General features: G+C 38.7%; 1 protein-coding gene across 1 annotated transcript; it reads right to left on the bottom strand.

Annotated features, from left to right (window-relative positions):
• Positions 1-9,948: 9,948 nt before the first annotated feature.
• Positions 9,949-19,123, bottom strand: LOC124603195 (heparan-alpha-glucosaminide N-acetyltransferase-like). The gene is made up of 5 exons (XM_047136382.1): positions 19,105-19,123; positions 18,867-18,959; positions 17,232-17,356; positions 15,459-15,642; positions 9,949-10,257 (listed from the first exon to the last, which is right to left on the bottom strand). The coding sequence occupies exons 1-5, from the start codon at positions 19,121-19,123 to the stop codon at positions 10,079-10,081; spliced, it is 600 nt and encodes a 199-aa protein (XP_046992338.1). The 3' UTR covers positions 9,949-10,078.
• Between the last annotated feature and the right edge of the window lie 583 nt (positions 19,124-19,706).

Here is a 19,706-nt window from a genome sequence, read left to right as displayed (position 1 = left end):
CACACAAAATTCTAGCTTTCGCAACCAACGGTTGCTTCGTCAGGAAAGAGGGAAGGAGAGGGAAAGATGAAAGGATGTGGGTTTTAAAGGAGAGGGTAAGGAGTCATTCCAATCCCGGGAGCGGAAAGACTTACCTTAGGGGGAAAAAAGGACGGGTATACACTCGCACACACACACATATCCATCCACACATATACAGACACAAGCAGACATATTAAAAGGCAAGGAGTTTGGGCAGAGATGTCAGTCGAGGCGGAAGTGCAGAGGCAAAGATGTTGTTGAATGACAGGTGAGGTATGAGTGGCGGCAACTTGAAATTAGCGGAGATTGAGGCCTGGTGGATAACGGGAAGAGAGGATATATTGAAGAGCAAGTTCCCATCTCCGGAGTTCAGAAGGGCTGGTGTTAGTGGGAAGTATCCAGATAACCCGGACGGTGTAACACTGTGCCAAGATGTGCTGGCCGTGCACCAAGGCATGTTTAGCCACAGGGTGATCCTCATTACCAACAAACACTGTCTGCCTGTGTCCATTCATGCCTACAGCCTAGGTCTTCATGGCAAACGAATCTGCTCCAGTCCGGAATCCCTGAACCATTACACCAACAACCTGACAACAGCTTTCGCATCCCGCAATTACCCTCCCGACCTGGTACAAAAGCAAATAACCAGAGCCACTTCCTCATCCTCTCAAACCCAGAAACTCCCACAGAAGAACCACAAAAGTGCCCCACTTGTGACAGGATACTTTCCGGGAATAGATCAGACTCTGAATGTGGCTCTCCAGCAGGGATACGACTTCCTCAAATCCTGCCCTGAAATGAGATCCGTCCTTCATGAAATCCTCCCCACTCCACCAAGAGTGTCTTTCTGCCGTCCATCTAACCTTCGTAACCTCTTAGTTCATCCCTATGAAATCCCCAAACCTTCTTCCCTACCCTCTGGCTCCTACCCTTGTAACCGCCCCCGGAGTAAAACCTGTCCCATGCGCCCTGCCACCACCACCTACTCCAGTCCTGTAACCCAGAAGGTGTACACGATCAAAGGCAGAGCCACATGAGAAAGCACCCACGTGATTTATCAACTGACCTGCCTACACTGTGACGCATTCTATGTGGGAATGACCAGCAACAAACTGTCCATTCGCATGAATGGACACAGGCAGACAGTGTTTGTTGGTAATGAGGATCACCCTGTGGCTAAACATGCCTTGGTGCACGGCCAGCACATCTTGGCACAGTGTTACACCGTCCAGGTTATCTGGATACTTCCCACTAACACCAACCCTTCTGAACTCCGGAGATGGGAACTTGCCCTTCAATATATCCTCTCTTCCCGTTATCCACCAGGCCTCAATCTCCGCTAATTTCAAGTTGCCGCCACTCATACCTCACCTGTCATTCAACAACAGCTTTGCCTCTGCACTTCCACCTCGACTGACATCTCTGCCCAAACTCTTTGCCTTTTAACATGTCTGCTTGTGTTTGTATATGTATGGATGGATATGTGTGTGTATGCGAGTGTTAACCCGTCCTTTTTTCCCCCTAAGGTAAGTCTTTTCGCTCCCGGGATTGGAATGACTCCTTACCCTCTCCTTTAAAACCCACAACCTTTCGTCTTTCCCTCTCCTTCCCTCTTTCCTGACGAAGAAACCATTGGTTGCGAAAGCTAGAATTTTGTGTGTATATTTGTGTTTGTTTGTGTGTCTATCGACGTGCCAGCGCTTTCGTTTGGTAAGTCGCATCATCTTTATTTTTAGATATATATATAATTTAGTTATATACTTGTATTCAATGATATTATTAATGAGGTAATTAACTTTTTATTATTTTCAATAATTGGGTTCTTCTAATTATATGGTATTAGGAACTGTAAAGTCTACCCACACATTTTTATTATTTAATACTGTTTACGTTTATCTGTAATTGTGCTCCAGCTAAATTCTTACCTGAGAAAGATGGAAAACAGCTTGTGAAACTGATGAGAAGCTGGACCTGCTTGTGACTTCATGGAGTGAAAGGAAAACTTCCATGAGGCATTTATAAGAAAAATGTATATAATAATCAATATAAAATTAAACAAATTATCACATCTCGACACTGAGGAATTAAAATTTCAACATGAACTGAAAGATAAGTGAACTGCTAACGGCAAAAAGGAAACAAGTCCACTTTTACAAATTTGACAGGAGACTGCTTTATACAAAAACTCTAAAACCAAATTATTCTATATTTTTGCTAAAAATATGTGGTTGTTTGATGCTTTAGATGATGTAGTTTTTATTCTACTTTGTGTTACATATGTGCTCTCCCCTTTTGCAGTAAATAAATTGGGATATAAATAAATCTTATATTCTGAGGATACAAAATTGACATATTTTCCTCAAACTAAATACATTTTAAACATTACTACATCGTAATAAATTCACAGACTTAAAATTCTATTCAGTTTCATCTCTGTTTGTTGTTGGACAGATCAAAATTTTGTTTCAAAACTGTATCTTTCCCTCTGGAATGTAACTTAATTATTTTTTCATATAATCCATTTTTAAGATGTTTGCAGGTAGTTTGGCTTTACTGACAGGTTTGTTGAGAAGTTATAGATTTGTATGAGTATTTCATGAACAAAAGCTTTCAACTCACAGGCCACAGATGCTTATCTTATGCTGAGCAACATGTGCTGTATCTTTGCTGACACTAAATTCAAGACAGGGTGACAGAAATCTCCTTCTACTTAGGAACACCTTTTTTTATCACTAAGGAGTGAGCTCTGTAATGTCTTCTGTTTCCATCAGAACATTAGTAAATTTGTTTTTCTTCTGTGAAGAATACGGTATTAGATCTATCACCTTGCTAGTGGCACAATATCATTCCTGTCTTCTCAGTTTTCTTCTGATGTCAAAATCTGCAGTAATGTGTAAATTATACCTGTTTTTAGTGGATGCACTTTATGGACTGCGTGCAAGTTCTGTATCTGCAGTAAATTATGCTTCTACCCAGATGGACTTCTTTGATATAATAAAATGAATTTTGAAAATTTTCGTGTTTCCTTTCAGCAGCTAGCAATTCACATACATAAAATAATATTAGACAATTAAAATAAAAATGTGCAATAGTAATTACTTCATATAACAAACTTTCTATGCGGGTACATCAATGCCTTGTGAGAGTCTGGTCCATAATTCTTATGTTTGATAAATTGGGGTGGGGGGGGGGGGGGGGCAGTGTGGGGCAGTAAATATTAATGAACAGATTGATGTCAGTTATTTTGGAGATTGTGACACTATTATACTTGTAATTGTATTATCTTACATTTCTCAATTTTATGAAAGTTGATTAGACTGGGATGAAATTAGGTGCATAACATACAAATTTAATTAGCTTATGCAAGTGTTGCACTGTAAACTTATATTAGGCCAAATGTAAACACACACTGAGACTATTATTTGTGAGAACAGGCTAAAATAAGGCACTAGTAATAAAGAGAGTATTCAATGCCAAAATTCTAAAGTCATGTTAATATCAAAAGTCATAAAATAATTACAATGCAATTGAAGAATGTAATTACTCAATTGCTTACCATACATAAAATTTCAATGTAAAACCAATATCTAGATTACTTCAAAATAATTACTAAATTATGTCAAAGCAAAATCTGTAACCAGAACCAAGAAAACTGGTAAATTTAAATTGTGAGTTTCATTATGTATTGTTTTAACAATATTGAAAACAGGTGTTGAGATTCATATAAAGTATAAATTCTGTAAGATGGGGCAGTATCGGACACAGGTACATTCAGATGGAAATGGTATATTTCTCGTTTTACAATGGTGTCACTGAATGCAAGCTTTTATTTCATATATACATTTTGCTGTTTACCCCTTGGGTACTGTCAAGCAGATTCGAAGATACATAGTTTGCACTTGGAAGTTGATACTGTGGTGTGTAGTAATTTTCAGTATAGTGTAAAATTATAGTTATATATATTTATGTTAATACTTTCATTATTGTACTGGAAGAGCAAAAAGTGGTAGGCATAATTGTCTTATAATGTACTTATTTAAATGTTAAGAGAGAAATGTGAATGTAATTTGTCCATGTATCTCACTTGCACTAATGTCTATAAAACTATCTACAAATATCTACATTCATTGTGGGAACATTGGACACTGCCATGGACTTTTAAAAGGAGGCTTGAGGCTCTTCCAAGATGCAATTGTGACCATCAAAATCTGCTGCTTTAAGATATGGAAAACTGTCATACAAGAAGGCTCCAAGCAAATTTAACATAGCACATTGACCATTACAAAATGAACACAAGACGAGAAGTAAACAGCTAAACAGGCAGTTTTTCAGCATTGTAACAGAAATAGATGCAAAAGAGGTGGCAGTCAGATTTCTGCATCCATATCAAGGCAGTTAATTTGTGGTCATTTTTCCTGAGATTCCAGATGATGATACTGTGATCAAACACCAAACTGCTAGAATACTGCTGATTCTTGGAGAAGGAGAGAGGGAGTTTTGTTCACTGAGAACATATTGTAGATTTATGATTAATGCTATGTGTAGATTGCCATTATTAATCAAATATTTTCTAAGTATGTGTTTCAAAGTTTTTCTAAAAATGTGTAAAATATTTTCTGACCATGTATAAAGAAGTTCTGAGCATGTTTATTTTTAAAAAAGATAATTTATGTCTGAAATTACCCCATTAGAGGGAAATGCGCAACTTTGGTTGGGAATACAGTGACCATCTGAAATTACCCTGTCGTACAGGTACATGTTCTTTGATCATATTATTCTTTAATGTTATCCCAAATATCTCATGCTTTTTGTTGCATGAGTATATTTTTTCTGATGCTACCTTAAAGTATATTAAAATTCTGTCCAATATTACCCCATATTATGGTACAAGTATGACAGCAGCCACAGAGTGTTAGTCTGTGGTAGTCTTGAGCCAATTATGTGAATGATAAATTCATGTCTGTTTTATCTGTGATGTTTTGTAATAAATATGCTTTAAAAGTATCTTTCTGATTTTTGACTACATTATTTGTCGGTCAACACATTGCACAGTGCATGTCAGTGCAAAATAACTGAGCTCAGGCAAAATTTTAGACGGATCGGATATATTAGAACTGAGTTACACACCCACCTCTTCAACTGTCAGCAAGTTAAATAATCATAACATAGCCACAATAGCTGGTTATATTTTAGCTTTATCATTGGCCTTGACTTTTCAAGGTAAAAAGGCACAGGACTTGTCTTTTCTCTAGGCAAGTGCTGTTTCAGAGTTTATGAGGTCCAAGTTTCTGTAGATTTAGTTAGGAAGGAACAGAGGTTTTTGGCTTTTATAAGATGTAGATTCCAAGTTTATTCTTGATTAGAGATCCCTGTGACTGATGTTCACATGCATGAGCTGAACTCTTGTGTGATTCAGGAGCAGTGTTGATCAGATTGTGATTTGTGGAGAGTGGTATAATTTGTTAGTAGTGGCATTTTCTATTACAATAACTGTCTTCACCTTCACTATCGTGGATTGAAATACTGCTGCAGATGCTGGAAGTTCTGTGAACTGGAGTAGAGACTGTTTGATTTGCTGCAATTAAGACTACAGCAGTGTAGGATCCTTGAGTTATTTGTATGCATGTAGGGCATATGACTCATGGGTGCAACACTTATGTAAGTGCCATGGAAAGGTAAACATTTCAGTGCACACACAATGTGTACAAGTAAGCCACTATTGTTGGCGGATTGTTGCTCAACATATGGTACATCTTGGACAGTACTGTTGATGCAATGGTTGAATTAGTGCATTACTCAATTTAAATGGATGTTGACAATTGTGCAGTGCTAAATAAAGACACTCTGTGACTGTGCTTGCAAGTTCCTGAATAGGTTTTGGTGAGAAACTCTGAAGACAGTGATTACATTTTGATGTTGTCTTGACTGAGATAAGACATTTATGGAAAATTGTCATGTTAACATCAGGTGTTTGCAATCAGACTTATATTCCTGGATCACTTATGATTCCAGTGAAATTAGTTTATTATACCTCTGCTACCATATATGTACATCTGTTGTTCTTAATCAGTTACTTTTTAGGAAATTTTGTTTGATTTGAGTACTTACACTTGTATGAATGTTGCATGTTCATTCACAATCAGTTCCTGGATGGCACTCTCTGAGTCCTTCCTTCATCCTTCCTGAGGGTCCTTCCTGCACTCTCAATCACACACTTCTGGCTGATAACCAAGAAGGGCTACAATGTTCATCACACCAAGTTCTTCACTGCCATTTGTTCTGGCTTCCACGTAGATGTCACCCTCATCTCAAGATCATTGATTAAAGAATGATTATACTGAATGTTTTGTCATTTCAAAGTATGTTCACCATAATGACATCCTCCATTCAAATCACAAAATGAACAAATGGAAGCCACTACATCAATATTTATGTTTTCTCAATGATTGTTTGCATATTAAGAAAAAACTTACAGAATATTATGTAAAATACCTAACTTTGTGATTATCTTCAAATTTTAACTGAGTTTTGAACACAGTAGATATATTATATATATTTAGCTGAAGAATCCATTCTCTGAGAGTTAAACACAATATTTCAGCCTGTGTAACCAATGTAGCTCAAGGCTGACATCTTTGTTCAAGGTTTTACCTTGGTATTCCTGAGACTTTTAGCCTTGATGGTGAAGTGTAATCAGTCTTTCAATGTGAGGTTGTACTAGTATTTGTGATGGGAACTAGTGTACAAGAAAATCAACCCTGAGAAATGTAGTTGTAGTAACATAGTGTGGTACGCAAGCCTAAACTGCAAGCTAAACTGCAAATATCTTAAATTCACAACACAGAAAAAACTTTGTTGTAATTGTGACATTTGATTAATCAATGATAATAACACATTAATTTTTTATGATATGGCTCTACCATAGGAAACTATAAATGAACTTCAAGTGAAGAGCCAAAGAAACTGGTACACCTGCCTAATATCGTGTAGGGCCCCTGCGCCCATGCAGAAGTGCCACAGCCGATGTGGCACAGACTCAACTAATGTCTGAAGTAGTGCTGGAGGGAACTGAAACCATGAATTCTGCAGGGCTCTCCATAAATCCATAAGAGTATGAGGGAGTTGAGATATCTTCTGAACAGCACATTGCAAGGCATCCCAGATATGCTCAGTAACGTTCAGCTATGGGAGTGTGGTGGCCAGTGGAAGTATTTAAACTCAGAAGAGCGTTCCTGGAGCCACTCTGTAGCTGGATGTGTGGGGTGTCACATTGTCCTGCTGGAATTGCCCAAGTCTGTCAGAATGCACAATGGACATGAATGGATGCAGGTGATCAGACAGGACGCTTACGTACATGTCACCTGTCAGAGTCGTATCTAAACAAATCAGGGGTCCCATATCACTCCAACTGCATAAGCCCCACACCATTACAGAGCCTCCACCAGCTTGAACAATCCCCTGCTGGCATGCAGGATCCATGGATTTATGAGACTGTCTCCATACCCATACACAAACATCCACTCGATACAATTTGCAATGAGAAATGTCTGACTAGGCAACATGTTTCCAGTCTTAAACAGACCAATGTTGATGTTGATTAGCCCAGGTGAGGCAAAAAACTTCATGTCATCCAGTCATCAAGGGTACATGAGTGGATCGTTGGCTCCAAAGCCCATATTGATTTTGTTTTATTGACTGGTTTCCACACTGACACTTGTTGATGGCCCAGCGTTGAAATCTGCAGCAGTTTTCAGAAGGGTTGCACTTCTGTCAGGTTGAATAATTGTCTTCAGTTTTCAGTGGTTCCATTCATGTAGAATCTTTTCCTCAGCAACGTCAGAGATTTGATGTTTTACTAGATTCCTGATGTCCCATTGTTCATGTGCTGACTATAACACCATGTTCTTACTCATCTAAATCTTTATAATCTGCCATTTTAGCAACAGCAACCAATCTAACAACTGTACCAGACAGCACCATATTCTGCCTGTTTACATATCTCTGTATTTGAATATGCATGCCTATGCCAGTTTCTTTGCCACTTCAGTGTATAATAATTGAAAGTTTTATTATGATGCAGCAACACATCTGATTTATGAACTTTTAAAATGCTATGCAAACGTATTAACTGCAGACTTTACCTCATACCTGATTTTCAGGTAAAATGTAAATTTAATTTGAATATGAGTATCCTGCAGAATTCTGTAAATAACAGTCCACTGTCCAATGAATTCCTATGAAGGTAATTAGAAGTAACTTTTAATATTCCAGATGAAACCAAAAACCTATTGCATAAAGAACCCTGCCCCCACTGGGGGCTGTGTAATGTCTCTTTATGTTCATTATTTGTTTGGCTTTAATCAGAATAGAAGTTTGTCAGCCAATATAGTAAAGAGCACAAAGAAGGAAGGAAGATTAGCATTTAATGTCCCTTTGACAGTGAGGTTGTTAGAAGTGGAGCACAATCTCAAATCATTTTGTTTAGGACAGGGAAGGAAATCTACTGTGCCCTTTCAGAGGAAACATCCTGGCATTTGCACCGAGAAGTTTAGAGAAATCATGAAAAATCTACATCTGGGTGGGCATAGTTGGATTTGAATAGCCTTTGCCTAAATCTGAGTCCAGTGAGCTGATCTCAGTGCCACCTTGCTTAGTGAGCACAAAAGTGCACATTGTATCTGCAATACTGCTACCATTCAGTCATTTTAAATTTGCCACACTGAGAACTTTCATGAGGGCTTTATTCTGAGCTTATGACTTGTTATTTGATTCAGACATCTTTAGAAAGTGTTTGCATGGTCACAACATGTGCTAATCTTGTTTGTGTATGAAGAATATGGAACTGAAACATGAGTCTAGTGAGACTATTATAGTTTACTTACCAGATTTCATTTTACATAAAACATTCCTGATCTCCCATGAGAATTCTGTGGTATGGAATTATTTGCACATTTATGACCACATGATTAGAGCCTGCAGTGTTCAGAATTTGTTTAAAATATTTCCACCTCTTGAAAACAAAACACAAGACATATACTGATGGTCATTAGCATGATGAATGTGCAATACTTCTCCAACCACATTATGTTCATGTGTTCACCATAATAATTTACAATTTGATTATTCAAAAATGAGTAACAGAACAGTTTTAAAGAATTTTAAATTGTTCATGAAGCACTTGGATGTTTTCTTAGGTAACTGCAAATAATTTCTGTTTTATATGTAAGAGGTGTGTACATTTGCAAGTGATAGTTTAAGAGGCACAAAATCATGAATACAAGTTTTGAGAAAGCATTCACATCACTGCATAAATGATAGACTCAGTATTCCTAATTAGGAAGGGACCCTTTCAAGGGCAACAGCGATGAATACATTTTAAGCAACATTAAAACAATACAAAGCTAAAAGGGATAAGGACAAGAGACCAAAATGTTAAAATAATCACAAACGTATTTGTAAAATAAAGTGTCAGCTCTCCAGGGTGGCTTCTAAAGTGCAGATATTGAAAGAGGACAAAATACGATGAAATCCAACCACCTGAGTGATAAAATAATTTGTTGACAAAAACATAATGACTTTTGATGGAATATAACATTTACATTGAGGGAAGAAAACATTAAATAAAATGTAACCTCATGATTTACTAGGAGTGCTTATGAAATCCTCACTGAACCAACAGAACTGTAAAATATAAAATTTTTGTGCTGCAGTACCATAAAACATCTAAAATCAAATGACGGCTGTCTCAAAATTAATATCAACTGGGATATGCATTTTTACACATTATTCAGAAAACAATAATTAACAGTAAACCTGTCAAGTGTTGTGCTGAGAGGACAATAGAATTTATTAATTCTGGTTCATTCAACAAAGACTAAAAAGATATCAAAATCAACTTATAAATTTTTTGATGTGCTGTACAATCAATTCTTGTGTATCTTGTAGTAGACTACTCACTGACAATAAATAATGCACAAGCTATATCCTTGAGTATTCATCTCATATCATGCCTGTGTGTCATGTATATAATTTAAAATCAGTCTCTTAGTAACATTTCTCAGACAGTCACAAAGCAATTTTTTCGATACATAAAATATGCTATTATTAACCACAGAGCAGTACCCCATATATCCATGGCCAACAGCTCAGAATGATTATTGTAGAAAGGTTTCCAGCTCCATGGAAACACATGCCTTGTCATCTTATGGCCAACAAATAGTGCCAGTGAATTCATGCCTAAATAATGGAAATAACCAATCAGTTTCATCAGTAGTAACTTTTCCAATTATTTTTCAAACATTATAAACAAGCAACAAAGAAAATAATGTTCTTAAAACGAATAAAGCATCAAGTAAGATTATCAAAACTGTCCATTTTCATGAAGAAGCACGCTATGAAAGCAAAAAATTAAAACAGTGTAGACAGAAATTATCAGATATATATGCAATGAGATTCATAACTTCCAATTCAATGCTTTTTCTTACAGGAGATTTTTACTGTGAATATACTGCAGCAGGATATTTTATGCTTGAATCATATACTGTGATAAACATGACTTAGAACTACCACAACAATAGCTTTAGTATTACATTAATATTCACCTTCTGTTCTACCCAGTGCAAGGGTTTGTACTGGATTTTATAAGGGGTTTAAAGGCCTGATTACAATTTTTTTTTGTTCCAAAGTAAATGTAATGCTCAACTTGTTCACAAATAAAGCATTTCAACATACATAGCTTTCACAAAATGCTCAGTCTTCATATTATAAATTCTTTCCGTCTCCCTCATACCAGAAATGATTAAGCCAGCACGCTAAACTGTTTGCTTATGCCTGAAAATAGTATTAGGCCACACATTTCCAAGACCAGTGTCAATCTGAATAAAATATGTTCGATCATTAGTCTGTGCCATTTTGTTTAACCCGTAGCAACACTAAAATGAAAGCTAATGTTATGACTGAACTAAAATTCCTCTTTGAGGTGACAAAATTTTAAGATTTATTTTCAGTACCCTGAAAAGACCCACTGAATTTTCATTGATACATAGTTCCTATTTAGTTTTCAAGCTGTATGTGTGACACTTCAAAGAACACTTGAAAATAAAGTTAGGAAAGAAACAAAAATTAAATTTTATAAAGTAACGATTTTCCCCCATAGCTATTGTAGCAGCAAAGTCTGAGTCTGACTCAAAAGCAACTGAGTAAAATACAATAGGCAGAAATGAAGTTTTTAAGGGGTATCAAGGGATGAAGAGTGTAGCTAAGATATGAAATGAAGAGATTAGAAAAGAATTAATTATACAATCAATACACCAGAAAATATTAAATAATAGAGAGAACTGGGCTGACCATTTACAAAGAATGTAAAATTCAGACTTCCCAAGGCAGTATTGGATTATGTGTGGCAAGAAGATGAGACTGAGAATGGCCCAGGACATGCTGCAGAAAACTGTGAAGCTAGAACAGGCAAGAATGGTTAATCCATGAAGTGAAGCAGAAAAAGGAGAGGAAGAATAATGCTGTCTAATGACCAAAAGGATTTTAATAATATCCTGAAATAATGTTGTGTCTGCCTCACTGGTTCCTTGTATGCCACAATCAGCAATCTCAAGATTTTTACTTAAACTGTAAGACGTGTTGAGCTTTCTCCCCCCCTCCCCTCCCCCCCCCCCTCCCCCGCCACTTCTACCCTCTACCTTCACTCTCTCTCACTGAGATAAAGAATGCCCTGATCTGGATTGCAACCAATGCTATGTAAACCTAGCTTTATTACAACAGTCCCACTAGAACTATATATGAATTCAGATGACTGTGTCTCAGAAAATGTGTCATTGTTTTAAGACAGCCAAGCAATTCTCTGTTATCCACACTACAAATTTTATCATCTCCATTATCAGAACTGTGATTTGCAGTACAATGGCCCTGTTATATTTTTCTTCTGTTTATGTGAAGGGTTCTGTGCTGAAAATAAGTGTGTTACTAATGTCCAACCAAGATAATTATATCTATTGCAGTATGTTACATCAACATACAGCACTAGAAGTGTTAGAAAGGCTTCCACATGGCATGTCTCCTGTACTTGAAGAATAACTGAACTTGATACTGGTTACATATTGCAGCACATACAATGTATTCTTGTTATCAGCTGCCACAATGAAGAACTTATTGAAAGCTTCTTGCAAGGAAGGCTTACAGTCAATGGATACTACAATATCAAACACATCATTTCTCCAAGTCCTGGGTAGGATTAATTCTGGCATTTTGAAACCAGTATTTAACAGCACAACTGGTGATGACATGTGGATATGCCAGTTTCACCCTCTAGATGGAACTGCTTGCATGCATCTAGATCTGCACTAATGATACTTGTCAAACTGATTTGAAGAGATAAATGAATGTGAGTGAAAATGAAAAAATATCCACCCATATTTTGCCACTGTAAGTAGAAACGTTAACCACATACTGTTTCACTGAAGCTTGTAAAAGTGCAGTCATATCACTGCCTACTTCATGTATCAATACTGTGCTGCCTCTGGTGATACAACTGTAGTTTTTTAAGGCAACAATTATGTTTATAAAATAATGAGTGTTGGGACATAATAGTGACATGTCAATGGCTCAAGTCTAATGCACAATAAAATTGCTTGCAAACAGTCACAACATTGGTAAAGGACATCATACTGAAATACTGGGTATGTATGCTTCATCTGGAAAAAGTATATGCCCTGCACAACCTTCCAACCCCACACTTTGGTCTGCATGTCCCATGTCCAAGATCCTCCACGTTGCCCCATCCTTTTGCATGTGTGCCTGAGTGTGTGTGTGTGTGTGTGTGTGTGTGTGTGTGTGTTTGTCTCCCTCTATACTGGCTGCTGCTATGTCAGTTAAGTACAGGCTGGACAAGATGTACATTAACAGAGCATCTGATTACAGCCAGAACGTGGGTTCCGGACATGGAAGATGCACTTTGAAATCGTGAGTATACTGTGCCACCAGCCATGTGGAGGCTCTTAAGAACCCAATCTGGGCTTTTATTCTCATCTTAATGTAAAATATCAATATTTGGCACACCCATTTCTAAAAGAAAATGCCTTTCACAAATCCCAAATGGCCTCATTGCTCCCTGCAAATGTTAAAGACATGTTTTAAAGGTGTTATAAAAAGGACAGAGTGCTACTCACTACATAGAGGAGGTACTGAGTCACAAATAAGCACAAAGGAAGGACTACTGAACATTTAAGCTTTTAGCCAAAAGGCCTACAGAAATAGAAAGAACACACACATTCACATAAGCACAACGTGCACACCAATGGGCACTATTTCTGGCTCCTGTGGTCTGACTGTGGACTGGAACTGTGTTATGTGAGCATCAATCCAAAGTGAGTGGTGGAGGTAAGGGGGAACGTGTGGGGTGAGGAGGGGATGGATAACAAGGTAGGGATGAGAGTGTAATAAATTGGAGTAATACAAAAACTAATGACTTAGCACATGTCAGGTACAAAGAGTATCTGGGAAGGAAACTGTGCAAGTAATAAAATGGTTTCAGAGAGCAATGAAACAATACTTTGAATCTGCTGGAATTCTAATTAGTAAGAAATACATGCAATTTGCAACATCCTTAGCTCTGTTCAAATTGAGTGACCTTTTCTTAGCTGAAGCTCTAGATGGCTATACAGAAACCTCTTAGCTGAATGGATGTTATAGCTCCCAGATAGTACACTCAAGCTGTCGGAAAGATATTATTAGAGGAATTGAAAACTATGCTTCTCTTTTGGGGAGCTATGGAAATAAAGGATGATTCAGACAGAGCCCCACCATTCTCAGCAAAGAAGGAAGGAAGGTTAGATTTTAATATTTCATATACAAGGCTAATAAAACAGAGTGCTGCAGGTGCCCTATAGGTTGATTATTAATGACAGTTTTGCCTCTACAGCTATCCACCCTCTCAGTACATAACACACATTTAGAGTAGAGTTTCATTTAATACACCGTTGTCACAATCTGAGCAGATCAGCCAAGATTCCCATCCCTTATGACTAACAACATTCCATCGCACACCACACAGTGTTTGCTGAAGCATACAAAAAGCTTATGGTTATGGATGACTGGCAGTGTTCACCAGTCCCCTCACAGCAAGCTTTTGGCATTGCAGATATGTTCCAGTTCATTGTGGAATGGTTAACGTCAAACTGCACCATGAATGAATGATGGACTGAACTCTTCACACATGGATCTCATTCCAGTTTGCAGAAAGATTCTTGGTATACCATCATCTTAAAGGTAAATGGTATCAACTTTGTGGAAACAGATGAGTTTGGTTGAGGTGAGATACTAATGAATGGGAGTACATGAATACATATTCATGTTCATGGCTGGATGAATATTACCAATCCCTAGATGTAGAGAGATGTGGAAATGTGTTTATTTGAGACATATTCATATAATGCCTGCCTGTACTGAAATGCTTGGTGGATCCATAGGTGAAGACATTCATCAGATGGGGAGCCCTGGATCTGAATCCTATGGAAGCTTGAAACAGGTGAACTGCAGTTCATTAGCTGCCACCAAGGACTGTTCCAGACTTCCTACCACATTTTTGTCAGAAGATGAAATAGACAAGTGATAGTTTTTAATTTGATCAATACAGAGAGCATGCTATGCAAATTCTAAGAATATATGTCATCGAAGTGTAAGTGTATAATTTTGCTGCTATGGAAGGGAATTAATACCTCAGTAACTTTTCCTTGACTCTTCTCTCTTCGCTTTCGTAAGTTTTCTAATTATATGCTTTGTTACCCAAATGGCTTCTGATTAAGCCATATCTTGCTCTGTAAGCTTAATGAGATCAATCCTGTTCAGAAAATAAGCACTTGTTCTTTGTTTACGCTTAACTTTCACACACTATTCTAGTTGTAATTATTATTTAAAAAATTAAAACTGGAAATATCACAAAGAGAACAAAGGAGGAAGAAACATTAGATGTTGCCATTATAAACCTTTGAATTATGTGAGAAATGACTGGCAGATTGAGAGGATAAGGTACAGGACAAATCAACCAATGTTTGCTTCATTCTACACAAGGCAACTTTGTTCTATTATTGTTCAAATGTGTGTGAAATCTTATGGGACTTAACTGCTAAGATCATCAGCCCCTAAGCTTACACACTACTTAACCTAAATTATCCAAAGGACAAACACACACACCCATGCCCAAGGGAGGACTCGAACCTCTGCCAGGACCAGCCGCACAGTCCATGACTGTGGTGCCCTAGACCACTCGGCTAATCCCGCGCGGCTGTTCTAGTATTAAAAGAGCCTACATATTTATAAAGATTGGTGATAAATATTTGCCAAAAGTCACTTTTTGACAGCAGTTACAAATCGTGATGTATTCAAAATATCATCAGTAAGAACATATTGTTAAATGAGTCTTAATTTACCTGCATATAGGAATGGAGCTCCACTCCACCAGTCATGATAGTCTGCCACAAAGTACAATAAGCTAAGCAAAAGGAAAGCAATGCTTGCAGTTGCCAGCACAAATGATAGGGACCAGAGACTCTTATTGACTGGGATGATTCCATCTTCTTTCGAGAAATGACAGAGGATTCCAGCTAATATGCCCTGTGTAATTTTTGAATGAAATGTTATTTTCATGAATAATTGATAAAACAAGCAAGATAAATGAATCTAAAAAAAATCCTGTTAGTTGACTCTTAACCATAATTTGCTACACCCGTTTAATCTCAAAATGAAGTATATAATCAAAACTGCAGTGCTTTAATTAATATACGTGGTGTATCAAAAAGAATCATCCAATTTGGCACATCTATATTTCTGAAACTAATAAACATATATAATTAATTTTGTTTTTTGATGAATGGGAAACTCAAAAAGATTTTTCTCTTACATTTTCATAGGTGTTCAATATGCCCCCTCTGAGATGCACGGCATATGTCAATGCGGTATTCAAATTATTCCCACACTGCAGTGAGCATGTATTGAGTTACAGCTTCCACAGCTGCTGTTATGTGATGTCTCGGTTCATTCACTGTTGTTGGTAAAGGAGGCATACAAAAAGAGCCTTTTATAAACCCCCACAAGAAATAATCACATTCAGTCAGGTCTGGTGACCTTGGAGGCCAGTAATGTAAGACTGAATCATTTGGTCCAGTGCAACTGATCCATTGTTCAGTAATCCTTTGATTTAAAAATTCCTGCACTTCCAGTTCCAGTGTGGTGATGAGTCATTTGAATCAGCCTCCAACTGTGGGAAAAGAAAGTTTTTAAGCATATGAATATATTTGCTTCCTGTAACAGTGTTCTTGGCAAAGAAAAATGCACCATGCACGTTTTTCTGTGAAACTGCACAAAACACATGAAATTTTGGAGAGTCCCTCTCATGTTGGACAACTTCATGTGGTTGTTCTATACTCACATTATGATGGTTCATCTTTCCATTTAAGTGGAATGTTCCCTCATCACTAAACACTAAGTGTGGAAGAAAACTGTCATCCTCCAACTTGCCAAGAACAAAATTACAGAATGCCACACATTGTTGTCTGTCACCTTCACGAAGAGCTTGCAGCAACTGAATTTTGTAAGGTTTCATGTGTAAACGTTGATGCCAGATGGAGTTCAGGGATATGTTGAGCTATCGAGTTGCATGGTGAATGGATTTCTGTGGACTCCTTGTGAAATTACGGTAGATGCGTTCGACATCTGTGTCAGACACTTGAGGACAGCCCAGCAGTTTTCCTTCACACTGTTTCTAAGAACTTTTCATGCCATCATCTAATGCTCAGTGCTGTAGGAGGATCCACACTATAGTACCTAGTACGAAAGTCATGCTAAACTGTTACCACTGACCCGCACTGCATATAATGTACAACACAAAATGCTATCTGTTGTCCCAACACCATTTTTTCTAGAACTGAAATGGGTGCACACTGCTGCTACCTAGTGGGAACCACATAAGACTCAAGAGTTTGCTCTTTCCAACAGTATGTTGTACATGCACATGTCTCAAATAACATGATAGTTATGTCTCAAATAACATGACAGTTATGATTTTTTAAAATCAGTTGATTCTTTTTGATACAGCCTGTTATAATTCTTCCTTACATTCTATTCTTTTAATAAGTAAATGACATACTAATAGAGATAGAAGGATGGAGAGAATATTATTTAAACAGGAGACTTTATAGACTCACAGTAACCACTCCCCATGACAACCAGCGGGAGATTCTCATAAAAGTGCAGTTATAGCACTGAAGGATTCTACCAGCATGAACTCCTAGGTACACTGTCAGAACGGATGTCAAGGTTCCAAGTATACCTGCAAAGACAAAAATAAAATTGTGGAATAGTAACAACCTGCAGATATAAATACACTCCTGGAAATTGAAATAAGAACACCGTGAATTCATTGTCCCAGGAAGGGGAAACTTTATTGACGCATTCCTGGGGTCAGATACATCACATGATCACACTGACAGAACCACAGGCACATAGACACAGGCAACAGAGCATGCACAATGTCGGCACTAGTACAGTGTATATCCACCTTTCGCAGCAATGCAGGCTGCTATTCTCCCATGGAGACAATCTTAGAGATGCTGGATGTAGTCCTGTGGAACGGCTTGCCATGCCATTTCCACCTGGCGCCTCAGTTGGACCAGCGTTCGTGCTGAACGTGCAGACCGCGTGAGACGACGCTTCATCCAGTCCCAAACATGCTCAATGGGGGACAGATCTGGAGATCTTGCTGGCCAGGGTAGTTGACTTACACCTTCTAGAGCACGTTGGGTGGCACGGGATACATGCGGACGTGCATTGTCCTGTTGGAACAGCAAGTTCCCTTGCCGGTCTAGGAATGGTAGAACGATGGGTTCGATGACGGTTTGGATGTACCGTGCACTATTCAGTGTCCCCTCGACTATCACCAGTGGTGTACGGCCAGTGTAGGAGATCGCTCCCCACACCATGATGCCGGGTGTTGGCCCTGTGTGCCTCGGTCGTATGCAGTCCTGATTGTGGCGCTCACCTGCACGGGCTCAAACACGCATACGACCATCATTGGCACCAAGGCAGAAGCGACTCTCATCGCTGAAGACGACACGTCTCCATTCGTCCCTCCATTCAAGCCTGTCGCGACACCACTGGAGGCGGGCTGCACGATGTTGAGGCGTGAGCGGAAGACGGCCTAACGGTGTGCGGGACCGTAGCCCAGCTTCATGGAGACGGTTGCGAATGGTCCTCGCCGATACCCCAGGAGCAACAGTGTCCCTAATTTGCTGGGAAGTGGCGGTGCGGTCCCCTACGGTACTGCGTAGGATCCTACGGTCTTGGCGTGCATCCGTGCGTCGCTGCGGTCCGGTCCCAGGTCGACGGGCACGTGCACCTTCCGCCGACCACTGGCGACAACATCGATGTACTGTGGAGACCTCACGCCCCACATGTTGAGCAATTCGGCGGTTCGTCCACCCGACCTCCCGCATGCCCACTATACGCCCTCGCTCAAAGTCCGTCAACTGCACATACGGTTCACGTCCATGCTGTCGCGGCATGCTACCAGTGTTAAAGACTGCGATGGAGCTCTGTATGCCACGGCAAACTGGCTGACACTGACGGCGGCGGTGCACAAATGCTGCGCAGCTAGCGCCATTCGACGGCCAACACCGCGGTTCCTGGTGTGTCCGCTGTACCGTGCGTGTGATCATTGCTTGTACAGCCCTCTCGCAGTGTCCGGAGCAAGTATGGTGGGTCTGACACACCGGTGTCAATGTGTTCTTTTTTCCATTTCCAGGAGTGTATTAGTTATTTTTGACTGTCTGTCTTCACTCTACGACATCTTGCACTGTGAAAATCAGTATGTTCCATCTGTTGGTGGGATGGCACTTTGCAAAAATGTAAATAATTAATTTCAGTATGAGCTGACTCTGCAGTCAAGACAAACCACTAGAGCAATAGTGCTCGACTCAGTGGTAGGCTGTTTTAATTCTCATATTTGAAGAAATATTTATTACAAGATTGTGCTTAACTAGGAGAGACTAGGTAGTGATGTAAAGTTTCCAATCTGAATACTGTGCATCAGTGAATCCATCATTAAAACTTTCTACAACAGCTGAAAATGGCACATCACTGAAATCAGCTGATTATGTGAAATAAATGACTGTAATCATAAAACAGATGAGGTGGAAAATGGAATGATTGTTTAGTAAATTTGTGGCAATGCAGAATGTGATTTCTAGGTAATTTTGAGTTCTTCAGTTTAGCAGCTACCCCAGTGCTATTAGAGAGAAAGAGACTCTGAATTATAATTAGGTTTCATCTTTCACTTTCTCTCTCTCTCTCTCTCTCTCTCTCTCTCTCTCTCTCTCTCTCTTATTGCCATCAAAGCCATATCACATAGACACAACATTATACTCTACATGCTCTCATCACAATCACCTTTATGAAGCAAATATATCTGAGATATAGCTCTCATGTTTTACAATTTAAGAAAAGGGTAGGAAGGAACATTATAATTAAAACTGTTGACAATGATGTCATTAAGGGTTGAACACAACCTCTGACTGGGAAAAGATTGGGGTGGTACTCTGTTGCATGTTTGTTCATTTGCCATTAGTGGTTTAGGGAAACCATGGAAAACCTAAATATTGTTTCCCAGAGTGGATCTGAACCAC

The sequence above is a fragment of the Schistocerca americana genome, chromosome 1, assembly GCF_021461395.2.
Source record: "Schistocerca americana isolate TAMUIC-IGC-003095 chromosome 1, iqSchAmer2.1, whole genome shotgun sequence".
NCBI classification, from domain to species: Eukaryota; Metazoa; Arthropoda; class Insecta; order Orthoptera; family Acrididae; genus Schistocerca; species Schistocerca americana.
This window is presented reverse-complemented; position numbering and strand designations above follow the sequence as displayed.

Excerpts from the sequence above, each read along its gene's own strand:
- LOC124603195 (XM_047136382.1), bottom strand. Across the intron at positions 15,643-17,231 it reads TGTCATGGGGAGTGGTTACT|GGCATATTAGCTGGAATCCT; the intron begins GTGAGTCTATAA and ends AAAATTACACAG. Across the intron at positions 10,258-15,458 it reads AGCTCCATTCCTATATGCAG|GCATGAATTCACTGGCACTA; the intron begins GTAAATTAAGAC and ends TCCATTATTTAG.